At 35.5% G+C, this 12221-nt stretch overlaps 1 protein-coding gene across 3 annotated transcripts; it reads left to right on the plus strand.

The window, feature by feature from the left end:
* Positions 1 to 1791: 1791 nt before the first annotated feature.
* LOC127804072 (kinesin-like protein KIN-8B) lies at positions 1792 to 10968 on the plus strand. Of its 3 annotated transcripts, none has more exons than XM_052340797.1 (16): positions 1807 to 2403; positions 2478 to 2575; positions 2671 to 2787; positions 3612 to 3700; positions 4868 to 5012; positions 5113 to 5208; positions 5529 to 5620; positions 6802 to 6903; positions 6994 to 7140; positions 7209 to 7359; positions 8173 to 8235; positions 8319 to 8555; positions 9170 to 9274; positions 9350 to 9463; positions 9644 to 10237; positions 10318 to 10968. In XM_052340797.1, exons 2-16 carry the CDS (start codon positions 2528 to 2530, stop codon positions 10567 to 10569), a joined length of 2352 nt encoding a protein of 783 aa, XP_052196757.1. In that variant the 5' UTR covers positions 1807 to 2403; positions 2478 to 2527; the 3' UTR covers positions 10570 to 10968. The 3 variants fall into 3 exon arrangements, 2 of the variants coding, with proteins under 2 accessions (XP_052196757.1, XP_052196756.1); XM_052340796.1 differs by having other exon boundaries at positions 2504 to 2575; XR_008023645.1 differs by lacking the exon at positions 10318 to 10968 and having other exon boundaries at positions 1792 to 2403; positions 2504 to 2575; positions 9350 to 9544; positions 9644 to 9775.
* Positions 10969 to 12221: the final 1253 nt, after the last annotated feature.

The raw sequence follows: 12221 nt of genomic DNA on the forward strand, positions 1-12221 counted from the left end.
GGATGTTCAACTTGGTTTTATTGAGGCAACAACATGCAAGTATTATAAATAATAGTTGATCTGATTATTAAAACTGCTGCTTGTATAGTTATAGGTCCGAATTCGTTGGGCCGTAATGGACTGTTGGCCGTCGGCGGAGACTTGCGCTGTGTTTACTGCAGGAAAGTGCAAATTTTCAAACCCGTAAAGAAGTGCATGAGGGGAAGAGATGCAGGAGAGATAAATGCCTAATTCTCCTTTGCAAATGGATTGTTACTTTTTTTTTTTTTTTCTTTTCTGAATGAGATAAATAGCAACTCTTAAAACTTATTTTCCTCCAAAAGGAAAATGATATTTTTACAGATTTTTTTAAACTTTCAAAATAATAAAATAGTAACTACTTTATAAGTGTTGGTAATTATTTTGATGCCCAATTACAAAGGAAATCGTTTGAAATCTAATTTTTTTGTTTTTATTTTTAGAGTACAAATTCAATGTTTTCAATAACAATATGTTCAAATAAAAACTATATAATTTAAATTCAAAATAACAAATAAAAAAGGTCAAATTAATCTATTTAAGGGGACCCTTAATTGTGTTTTTATATGTGTTTATAAGAAATCATAAATTTTATTTATTTATTTTTTAAAATAAATAATCTCAGTTCTAAATTATAAAAATTATATTTATAATTTTATAAATTATAATCTCCGTTCTAATTTTTTATATTTTTATAAGAATTATCGTTATAATTTAAATTCATATCTTTTTAATAATAAAAGAGAAATTTATATTTATATTTATTGTCAAGAGCTCTTACCCGTGACCTCCAACCAGGCCTAAGATTGTATAATTAATATCAATGAGCAGACACAAAGGTTTAACGCTGGAGTGGTCTATCAAGGTCCTGATAGCTTATGTGATGACCCCACGAGAGACGAATCAAATACATGCCCTTCAGGGGGGTCAACGTTGATGCCCTCCAATACAAATCATAAAAATGCTCATTTATAGACTCTGTGCCTAGGGAAGTGGCCCCAATCCCATGGATGGAACTACCCTTCAATTTGCCTGTCAGTTGAGTCATGGGTGACTGATGGGTGAGCGTAAATACCAAATGCAGATTGGGCCCTCCCACCTGTAAATTCCACCGCTCGATCGTTCCGATGGTCTCTGATCCGACAACAATGACAGTGATTCCTGAACTTCCTCCCTGTACGGATATAGAAGAACTGTTTTTTTTTTTTTTGGTTTGCTTTCGAGATTTCGTTTATAAATTAAACTGATGATTTTTCAATTAAATTATTGGGTCTTGAATCTCATTTCGTAACTTGTTTTTATTTTTAGCATATAATATAATATAATATAGTTGTTAGTAAAATATATTATTATTAAAAATAAAATAATTAACATTACCTTATTAATTATTGATTAGGTTAATAACATGAGAATCATGGAAGGAGAAAGCAAGCACCAACCAACCAACAGAAAGCATATCCAGGATCCACGCATCAGCTGTTCGCTTCTCCTAGTCGTCCAAAAACAGTCCTTTTAAAAAAGCTTAAACATCATTGTCTCCAAAAAGAAGCCAAATCCAAACATGTCCTTTCTGGTCTCAGTAAAAACTAAAAAGCAACGGCTCAGAAAAGAAAAGAAGGAAAAATCAACGGCTCAGAAGTCAGAACAGATTTCAAATAAAAAGAAAAGCATGCCCTGCCCAGCCCAGCCCAGCCCAGACCAGCCCAATTGTCAATTGAATTGAATTGCCCCCATTAGGCATTAGCTGCTGCGTCGCTCGCTAGCTCTCGCTGATTCCAATTTGCCACGTCGAATAATAAATGGAGAAATAATGGAATGCCGTAATTTGCGACGTTAAATGCCCCTTCTTTAATCATATTCAGTTGCTGAACCTTCCAAGTTTCCAATTTCTCGCTTCCCTTCTCTCCCACCCCCCTCTCCTTCTTCACGCGTTTTCTCGGAATATTTCTATTATTATTCTGAATGGGAAAGAAAATGCGTTGCCATAACCGGGCGGATTTGAAGCTAATGCTCCCTTCCCTCGACACGTTCCAGAGATGTGGTACAGGAACACGAGCATTTGCCCGGCCGTGAAATGTTAATGTTGTCCATTTGTTCTCTGTGAATCAGGACGTTGTAGGATGTGAGGTTTAATCGGGGTTTGGCCTCAGGGATAGGGTTTCTTTATTGCTAGTGATTGTACGTTTTAGCTCAGATTTGTTGCAGCTTCGGCATTGTGAATTTGTAGGATTAGTTTGTGGAATTATTGGCCAGTCCTTGAACAAAATGATAATCGAGAACTAACTAGGGCAAACAATTCTAGTTTGGCTGATCAGAAGCTAATTAAGTTCATCAAACATGCCAAGCATCAGAGCTCCGGCGACCAAGAAAACCACTACCCTTACTGTTAGTCCTCAGTTTCTTTCGGATTCATGCAATTTTGTTGCTCTTCATGTATTTTCATGTTAGTCTTTGATTAGTGTCATCTCCTTGTTATTCGCTATAGGTTGCTGTAAGGTGTAGACCGTTAATGGTGAGAGAACGTGATCGTGATATAGTCAGAGTGAGCAATGATAAGGTGTGCATATGCTTTTCTAAACCTTTGTGAATCTTGTGTTGGTGTTTTTCAAGTTTAGAGGGCATTTATGCAATCCGTGGCAATGCCATTTGCAGGAGGTACTTGTTTTGGATCCCGACTTGTCAAAGTACTACCTCGATCGTATTCAAAATCGGACAAAGGAGCGGAAGTACTCTTTCGACTTTGCATTTGGCCCTGAATCCACTAATTTGGTATGCAAGTGTCCACTGTTATCTTCATTCTTCTTTATTTTGTTATCATTTGCTAAGCTTATTCTTTTGTGGCTTTTGAATTGTGCCTTTTCCCAATAATTGTCCATGCCTTTGTAGACTGATGGAGTAGTAAAGCCATGCAATTTTCTGTTTATGCTGTAGATATTGCTGGTCTAAATTTTTTTTTCTCCTATATCAGATATCTTTATGCTGGTCAGTTGTTTCTTTGTATATAACTGAGAAATTCAGGAACCAAATAGAATAACTTCAACGGATTTATTGCCTTTTCTGATATCCTTGAGGACTGTATGCTCATGTTGAAGCCTTTCGTGTACTTACAAAGATTGATTTCAGTTATTGGAGGAGCTATCTTCTGGCTGAGAAACATAACCAGATTTGGCACCCAATGAATATAAAGGAACAGAAGCAAATGACAAAGTCATAGTATTAGTGGAAGAACTCTTTAGGTGCATTGTTCATTTTCTGTGACCATGAGATTTCCTGCATCAACTACCTCTATTCCTTCATTAGCTAGTCAGCTCCTCATATGAACATGCTGCTGAACTCACTTTTGCTCTAAAAATGTTGTCTGCCTAATCCTTTATATGTGGTTGAGCCTTTAAAATCATAAAATCTATTAAGTATTCAAATCAGCATAACATAAATTTCACTAAATTCAAGTTTAATGCTCAAGGCACTTTAGGTTGGCAAATGCCTATTGAAGAATTTTTTTTTTTTTAATTTTCTCTTAAGATTAGTCTTTATTAGATATATAAGTATTTCGATTTGTGATTACCAAACCTAACAATTTCAAAACTGTCCAGGATGTTTACAGAAGAAGTATATCTTCTGTAATTGCTGGAGTTGTTCAAGGTCTAAATGTAACTATATTTGCGTATGGCTCAACTGGAAGGTATGTAAGAAATTTGTTCTTCTTGACTACTTTTATGTTATCCTCCCAAGGTGCTGGGATCAGGCGATAGTAAAACAATCTCTCTCCCCCCTCCCCCTCCCTGGGTGCCTAAATGAAAGAAAACCTATATTTCAATTTATGGTAAATGTCAATGTTTGCTTTATTTCTCTTCCTTATCTATTTTACTATTTTTAAGCATTTAATGACACTAGTGTTCAACAATGCCGAATGGAGTATAACATCGAAGGCAGCACAATTCTAGTAAAAAGTATTCTTTGAGGGAAAAGCACGATTCCTTTGGCTTTGGACATTTACTTTTATGCCTACTATTCTTTTTATATAACATTATTGTTTGGCTGTCTGACATTATTCACATCCAAGTGGTTGCTTGATCAGTATTTGTAAATGATGTCTATTCTGTATTTGTATTCTGTATAGGCTTTCTGCTCCTTTAACATTGCATATCTATTCATAGAGAGGATTAGACTGAAAAGGCACAGGAAATAGTTTCAAAAATAATAAAAGTAAATTCTTTTCAGCAATCAGCAATTTTGGGAGTTGATGCAATGAATTTTGATTCTCTTATCTTTGCAAGTTACTATCAGCCCAAACTGCTGCATAATTTCATTACTGAAAATGCAGTTTCTTCCTGTGCACTAAAATGTGGCATTATAAATGATGATCTGGTGCATGAATTAATTGTATCATGAATTATATATATATTTTCTAAGTTTTCTGGTAAGTATGTTATGCAAAGAATTAAATGCCATTAGGTCAAATGGTACCATAAAGGCTTTGCATGATTGGTAGGGCTGGAAAGAAGCAATGTGCTTGATTTGAGGACATCATGTTTTCTAAATTGAATATTGAACAATGATTCATATTTCTGACAAAGATGCATTGAATTGAAGCATCATGGAGAACCAACTGATATAGTTTGTTTATAGCCAACCATTGGATGAAGAAAAATATTAATTTCATTAAATCAGGCCAATGCTTGTTGCTTTAGTCATATGGTCTTATGTATCTAATTGGAATCTCAGCTTAGATGTAACATGGGACATGATCTTACCATCATTTGTTGCTGTGGTACTTATTTTACTGATTTTGACTTCTCCTTTTTTGAATCTTTCTCTAGCATAATCTAATATTTTTCTACATTTTCAGTGGTAAAACATATACAATGGTTGGAACTCAAGATGATCCTGGGCTTATGGTTCTCAGTTTGCATACAATTTTTGATCTTATCAAGACTGATAATAGCTCTGATGACTTCGGAGTGTCTTGCTCCTACCTTGAAGTTTATAATGAAGTAGGGTTTGCATATTGATTGTGGAGTTTTGAATTTGAATATTTATGAGTGGTCATGCTTTTGAAAAACTTTTTAAAACATAGGTTCTGCTTTGATGCAGGTTATCTATGATTTGCTCGAAAAATCCTCAGGTCATTTGGAACTTAGGGAGGATCCTGAACAAGGAATAGTTGTTTCTGGGCTTAGATGCGTCAAGGTTCATTCTCTTCTTCCTATTAGTTGGCAGACCTGTTTATCTTATTTTATGGACATGTTGCTTGAGAAGACATGCAAGTCTTTTAAAAGTATTAGTTTTCTATTTCTATCTTGTTAACTTCCTGATGTCCTGGCATTTCTGACCTCTTTAATGGTTTGATCAGTTTGTTATAGCCAGCATACCAGATGCCTATTGATTAGGTTCTGGGTATGAAGAGGGAAAAACAAAGATAGGAAGAGTGACCTGTATCTGATTTATTCTTTTAATATTTGTTTATTGAGGTGATCAGGTCATTTGATAGTTTAAATGCTTATATTCAGGTTCAATCCGCTGATAAGATTCTTGAACTTTTAAATTTGGGGAACAGCAGACGAAAAACAGAAAGCACAGAGGCTAATGAAACATCATCACGGTGAGTGAGCAGTGGTTTAAATTCAGCATTGCAATATTCTAGCATTGCTGCAGCCTTTTAGGGCATTTTATATTTAAAGTCTACATCGAATGCATCCTGATTTGGGTATATCTACTATTGATTTTATATTCTTATTGAGTCACATGCTTAATGGGTTTGACAATTTTTTCTGTTACTGCTGTTGGGATTTTGTTGACACGCTTTTGATTGATTTTGAATATTGTCCTATAACTTTGTGACTCTTTTATACAATTTCTCTGTCACGTTTATGTTTATTTTTATTTTTTTTGTAAATGCCTATTTACAACACTCCAAGCCCAGGGCCATAAATCGTTGGTATGTTCAAAGGGCCATTGGTGGTGTTGGAGATTTTTGTGGTAGGCCTATCCTGATTTGGCAAAACTTAATCATTTTGTTAATGGGTTAAACAAGTGTTACTGCAACTGCTCAATCTGATTGGCTTGTAAATTGATTTCATATTGTTGTCCAATCTCTTCTATCATGGTTCTGAATGTTATCCTTTTTTTTTTTTTTTCCATAAGTACTTATTTTGTAACAATACTCCACCTACAAGGCCATAAATCATCATCTTATGTTCAAAAATTATTGGAAAAAGGTAATTATCCTGCCAAGCTGTTGCATTAGCTATTATGATTGTAAGTTCAACATCAAGATTACACACACACATACGCTCTCTCTCTCTCTCTCTATATATATATATATATATATATATATGTTAATAATTCTTACTGGTTTTATAATAAGTCATGTGTTAGTTGCAATTGAGTAGAGGGGAGCTATTACATTAGTTGGTTCAGTAACTATTATTAGATTAGTGTTTAAGGCCATCAGAGGCTGTTGGCCCCAAAATAAAGGCATTATAAAAGGTCACTTGGATGTTAGACCATAGTTTGCTCTTTCTATAGAAGTGGATTGCCCCATGGGTGGAAGCACGTTCTCATACTTGGAAAATCCATTATTGTTATTATTATTTGCTGACAAATCCAATATCTTACAATGTAAGATTCCTTGCCATGACTGTAAATCTCTTTGTTTTTTTTATTTTCTGGAATTCATTTTTCTTTCATTTGATGCCCCTTTGAAAGGATGAAAGTAATCATTGATGCCTTTACCATGGACACACAGTGGCCTTCCTGATCTGATACGATTTTTGCTAGCAGTTCACATGCAGTTTTGGAGATTACCGTGACAAGAAGGCAGAGAAACAAGTACAGTGGTCAGGTTATGAAGGGAAAACTTGCCCTAGTGGATCTTGCTGGCAGGTGTACCACCAGTACAAAAACTTCTCTTCTATTTACTGACTGCTGCCTTTATTTAAAACTACAAAAACCTCATCTCAAGTTATGGTGCAGTGAACGAGCTTCTGAAACAAATAGTGGAGGCCAAAAGCTAAGGGATGGTGCAAATATTAATCGTTCACTTCTTGCTTTAGCAAACTGCATTAATGCACTAGGAAAACAACAGAAGAAGGGTCTAGCTTATGTTCCTTACCGGAATAGGTACTTAAATGATACTTAATATTAAAGTTCTCTCCTTGCTAATGTGGCTAACTTCTACATCTTTGCAGCAAGCTGACACGGATCCTTAAAGATGGCTTGAGTGGTAATTCCCAAACAGTTATGGTTGCCACCATATCACCTGCTGATAAACAGTATCATCATACTGTTAATACCTTAAAATATGCCGACCGAGCTAAGGAAATTAAGACACACATCCAGGTGAGATTTGCCTCTTGTACACATGAGAACAGGCTATGCTAACTCTAATTGCAAATGTAAATCTTCTGCAGTAGATCCAGACAACATTTTTTTTTGGTTTTTTTCTAGAAGTATTTTGTTCACTACAACAACACCAACAACAACAATCACAAGCCTTAATCCTGCTAGGCAGGTGGGGTTAGCTACATGAGTTCTGATCTGCAACCAGCTCTATCCATTACCATATCATTTACATAAGACCCATGACAATAATGTCTAATAATAGTTTGAAATAATAAAATTGTAAATCATGCAGTTTGCATCTACCTATGCAGCTCCAATGACATCAAGTAAGGCGCATTTGTATAACCATGATTCAGTCAAGATTCTAGTAGTGATAATCTAATTTCTGAGACTTTTTTGGTCCTTCCACATATGGCTGGCTGCTAGTAATATGTCCAGATAATGATTATGCAAAAATGGCTTATCTCTACCTGTATGACTTAAGACTCTTCAGTTGCATCTTTAGCTACCATGGCAATTCAATGTGCGTTATAAGTTCTGGATGTTGGTATTATTCCATCAATGTATCCTTATCTATGTTATAGGCTGAAAAGGATCATGGTTATGCCCTTTGATAATGACTAAATCATTGTATATTCCTTCTGCTGCCTATTCTATTTGCTAATGAATATGCTATATTCTGTAATTAGCCAATTCAGGTGTCCTATTATCTTTCATTCCATTGCATTATTTACTTGGATTTTTGTTGACATGATTTAATGTGTTCATTGATGATAACCCTTTTTCTATATCTATCTCCATCCTCTGCAGAAGAACATCGGCACCATTGATACCCATGTATCTGACTACCAACGCATGATTGACAGTCTTCAGGTTATCCGTGTGTTAGATTATCTGATGTGCCGATTCAAGTAGCATTTTTTGCACTGTAGTTGATGACATGCTCATTTGCACAGATAGAGGTCTGCCGCTTAAAAAAGGAGTTAGCTGAGAAGGAATCTCGGCTATGTGTGAAACCAACAGAAAATGCTGTGGATGATGAACTGTCTTGGTTGAATACATTAAGCCAAGAAATTAGTGAAAATGTCCAGGATCGAATAAACTTACAGAAGGCTGTATTCGAACTTGAGGAAACTAACCTTCGAAACCGCACTGAACTCCAACATCTAGATGATGCCATTGCAAAACAGCAGGTTTGAAGCGCCACATTGGCAGTGATTCTCTTGTCATTTAGTGAATCTAGCACACGTTTATGTTGTAGCAATAGTAAAATTTGGGCTTAGCTTTTGCATCCTACCTGGAGCACTTCTGCTAATTGCATGGCATAGATGTGGTACTGCATGAAATTTTTGGGCATCGTATTTATCTTGTAGCTATACATAAGATGACTTTTAATACTTGTATCAGTCTATGCACGTGAACTTTCTTTCTTTCTTTCTTTCTTTCTTTTTTTTTTTTTTATGATAGGCATGGAAATCCAACACATCTAACACAATTTTAATGTTTAAATCTAGTTTAATGATTCTTGTGTTTCCTGCTTATTTATTTATCTTTTTCTTATCAGCACTGATTCTTCCTCCTGCTTTTGCTGCCAAATTTTCTTGCTTCTCTATTGAAATGCTGGTGCAGCTTCCAATACAGAGGAAGAAAGAATATTAGATTTCTTTATTCTTTCTTCTTTTCTGGTATACAGATTTGGTCACTTGTCTTAACCTAGAAACTAGAAAAATGGTATTGATATTGGCAATTAACTAGTGGTTTGAAATTGAATTATCTGGTGATGAGATACATTCTTCCTTCCTTACAGTCTATTGAGAAAGAAGGAGCAGTAGTGCAGGCTTTAAGAGCAAGACAACAGGTCATTCTTGATAATATTCGTGACAATGATGAGGCTGGTGTCAGTTACCAAAAGGTTAGGCCTTATCTTATTTTCAGGATTGTAGGAGTTAATGATTTTAAACTCTCTTACTAATTCTAAGTCGTATAGGAAATTGAAGCAAATGAGAAGCGTCGCTGTGAGCTACAAGATATGATTGAGGATGCCATTAGTAGCAATGGCAATAAAACCTACTTGCGCATTCTCAGTCAATATAGGCTCCTGGTAAGTGCATAACTAAGCGCACATGGCAACACTAGACCAAATGACACTTGATGCTTCAGCACTGGTGGTTATCAACTTCATGTAGGGAAGCTAGTTTTGGCATCTGAACTTTTTAATGTCTGCTCTCAGATCAGAATGTAGTCATATATCACTGACAGTGTTACTGCAAAAAAATTGTAGGGAATGGCTAATACTGAGCTTCAATTTGAAATTGCAATGAGAGACCAAATCATTCACAACCAACGAGAAGCTCACAGAAACCTCTGGGACTTGCTCATGGCTTTTGGATTTGATGAGAAGCAGATATTGGAGCTAGCTGCCAAGCAAGGAATAACCATAGAAGACCAGACAACAAGGGCGGCCCATTTGGAATTGTCTAACAGGAGGCCATCATTAGATCTGGGTTATGGAAGACTTTCACCCGTGCTGGATGGTCCTTGCAGTGGAGGCAGATCATCTTGCGTTTTCCAACACAGTCGAGACCTTAATTCTAGAACATTTTCCAGACATTGGGATTTGGCTCGCACGTTTTTTATGGAGGAGCATCATAGTTCATACTACTTGATGTCTCATGATCACTCCCCGTCAGCATACTTGAGGCGTAGTACTGGACATTGGGTTGGTGGCAGGCCAGGCTCATGGTTCTGCACTCCTAATGGCCCTTCTCTTAGCCTTCGCAATTCATATCCACAGATGAAAAGTCGTTCTTCTCCATACAGTGAAGGCTACATGCCAGGTTCATCCTTTAGTGCCGACCTTGCCTGGCAACATAAGGTGTCATGCAAAACCTTATCTATGAAACACCTCTCGTATGATGATTTATTCTGATCCCCCTTGTTATTTCTTTCAAACAGGAGACATGGAATAACATTACAAGGCGGCATCTACGCCAAGGTCATCATATTGGAAAGAGTAGCACCGAAGATTTATTCACTAATAACCGTGGATCAGCTCGCAATCTGTTTGGACACAATCCTTCAGAGCAAAGTTCTGGCATGCTAAATCCTAACTGCATTTTCCCGGACGCTAGAGCCTCTAACCACCCAGATATTTCTCAAGTGCTCCCATCCTATGTTACTCCAGGACCGATGTCTCAGTTCCCATAGCTTTTGATCCTCATCGCACCAATTTTGGATAGACTTGATGAAAAATTTCTCTCTTCTTCCTCATACCCTTGCTGTTCTTTTCCATAACGTTCTTTCCTTCAAATGTACATAGGACAAGTAGTATGTCCATAGTTGCGGTCTCGGTGAACAGCTAATTTTTGTGTTCTATTCATTTACCCTTTGTTGTCTTTTTCTTTTTTTCTGGACACAGAGAGGAGAGATGAGCTGTCTAGTGCGGTGGTAGCGAGCTAACTGAGCAAATATGTCGAGTGGAAGGCTGATGTGAATACTTTTGTACATATGTCGTGAACCTTAGTAGTTGTTCCATGTGTTGATTAGGGCAAATGTTAGTTGTTTCTCTCTTTTCGGGTTGAAAATGCATCAGCTTCTGATTTTTTATTTTTTTTATTTTTTGTCACTTTTCGCCTTGGCTATATATATATATATATATATATTTAAGGGCTTGAGCCTGGTGGTTGGAGGTTGAACCTTGAAGTGCCAGCCATCTGTGATGCAATAGCTGTAGCTTTTGGCAACTATGTATGTGGGGATTGCTCGAAGAGCTAAAAATATTCAATGTTAGTGTGGAATTATATTATGTTGAAAGTTATCAAAATTCAATTTGTGTGTTGTTTACAGTATCATTAAATGTAATGTATTTACTATTTAAATATTAATACGTGATTAAGTTGTGATTTTAATTATCATGCATTTACATTAAATATTTTTTTCTTAAAAGAGATAGAATGGTGACGACAAATGTACAAGAAGACATTTTGTGGAATAAATTAGATGTAAACAAAAATATATTTTTAACACAATAAATGTTGGGATTGCCTGTTATGATGGGTGGGTGGAGGGAGGGTAGAACTGAGATATTTGGCTCTAAATCATTATCTCAAACTTAACGGTTAACGCTATATGATATGACTTGCCGTTCATTTGCAACGAATTAAAAATTAACCTTTCTACCCCTTTGGGCCTTTGATATATCGAGATTTGCAACTATTTCTCATATTTATAAAATAAAAAATTTATAGCTAATGTGCATTTATTATTATTATTATTATTATTATTATTATTATTATTATTATTATGACATAGTGAGATTTTTATATTTAAACTCAAACTTGAAAAAAAAAACAGCCCTTTAAATATACTACAAACATCAATAAAAAAAAAAATCATATTAGCATTATAATCCAAATTATATGATAATTGAGGATTAATTTTTAATTCGTTAGGAACCCAAGAGACTGTTTATTTGAAAAATTAAAATAGTTTTTCAGAAAATATCTCTACAAAGATTAAAAAAAAATAGAAATTGTCTACATGTGATTTTTTTTAATTGGAGAATAGAAAATAAATTATATATTGTCTAAAATTGTACTAGACTTTACAAAATATTCTAGAGATGTCTTCTAAAAAAAATATATGCTTTTTTAATTTGAATTTCACTTCCAATCCTATCAATAACAAATTTTTCCTTTTTACTTATTTTTTTTTTTTTTCAGTATTTCATTCACACACTCACAATACTTTTCTCTCATCTTTCTCCTGTACCTAGGCTACTGCAAATGCTAGCACAACCAACATTTTTTATTGTTGTCCTCGTCCTTGTCACTATGACAACAAGCACCATTGACGCCGTC

Source organism: Diospyros lotus, chromosome 6 (genome assembly GCF_014633365.1).
Source record: "Diospyros lotus cultivar Yz01 chromosome 6, ASM1463336v1, whole genome shotgun sequence".
Taxonomy (NCBI): Eukaryota; Viridiplantae; Streptophyta; class Magnoliopsida; order Ericales; family Ebenaceae; genus Diospyros; species Diospyros lotus.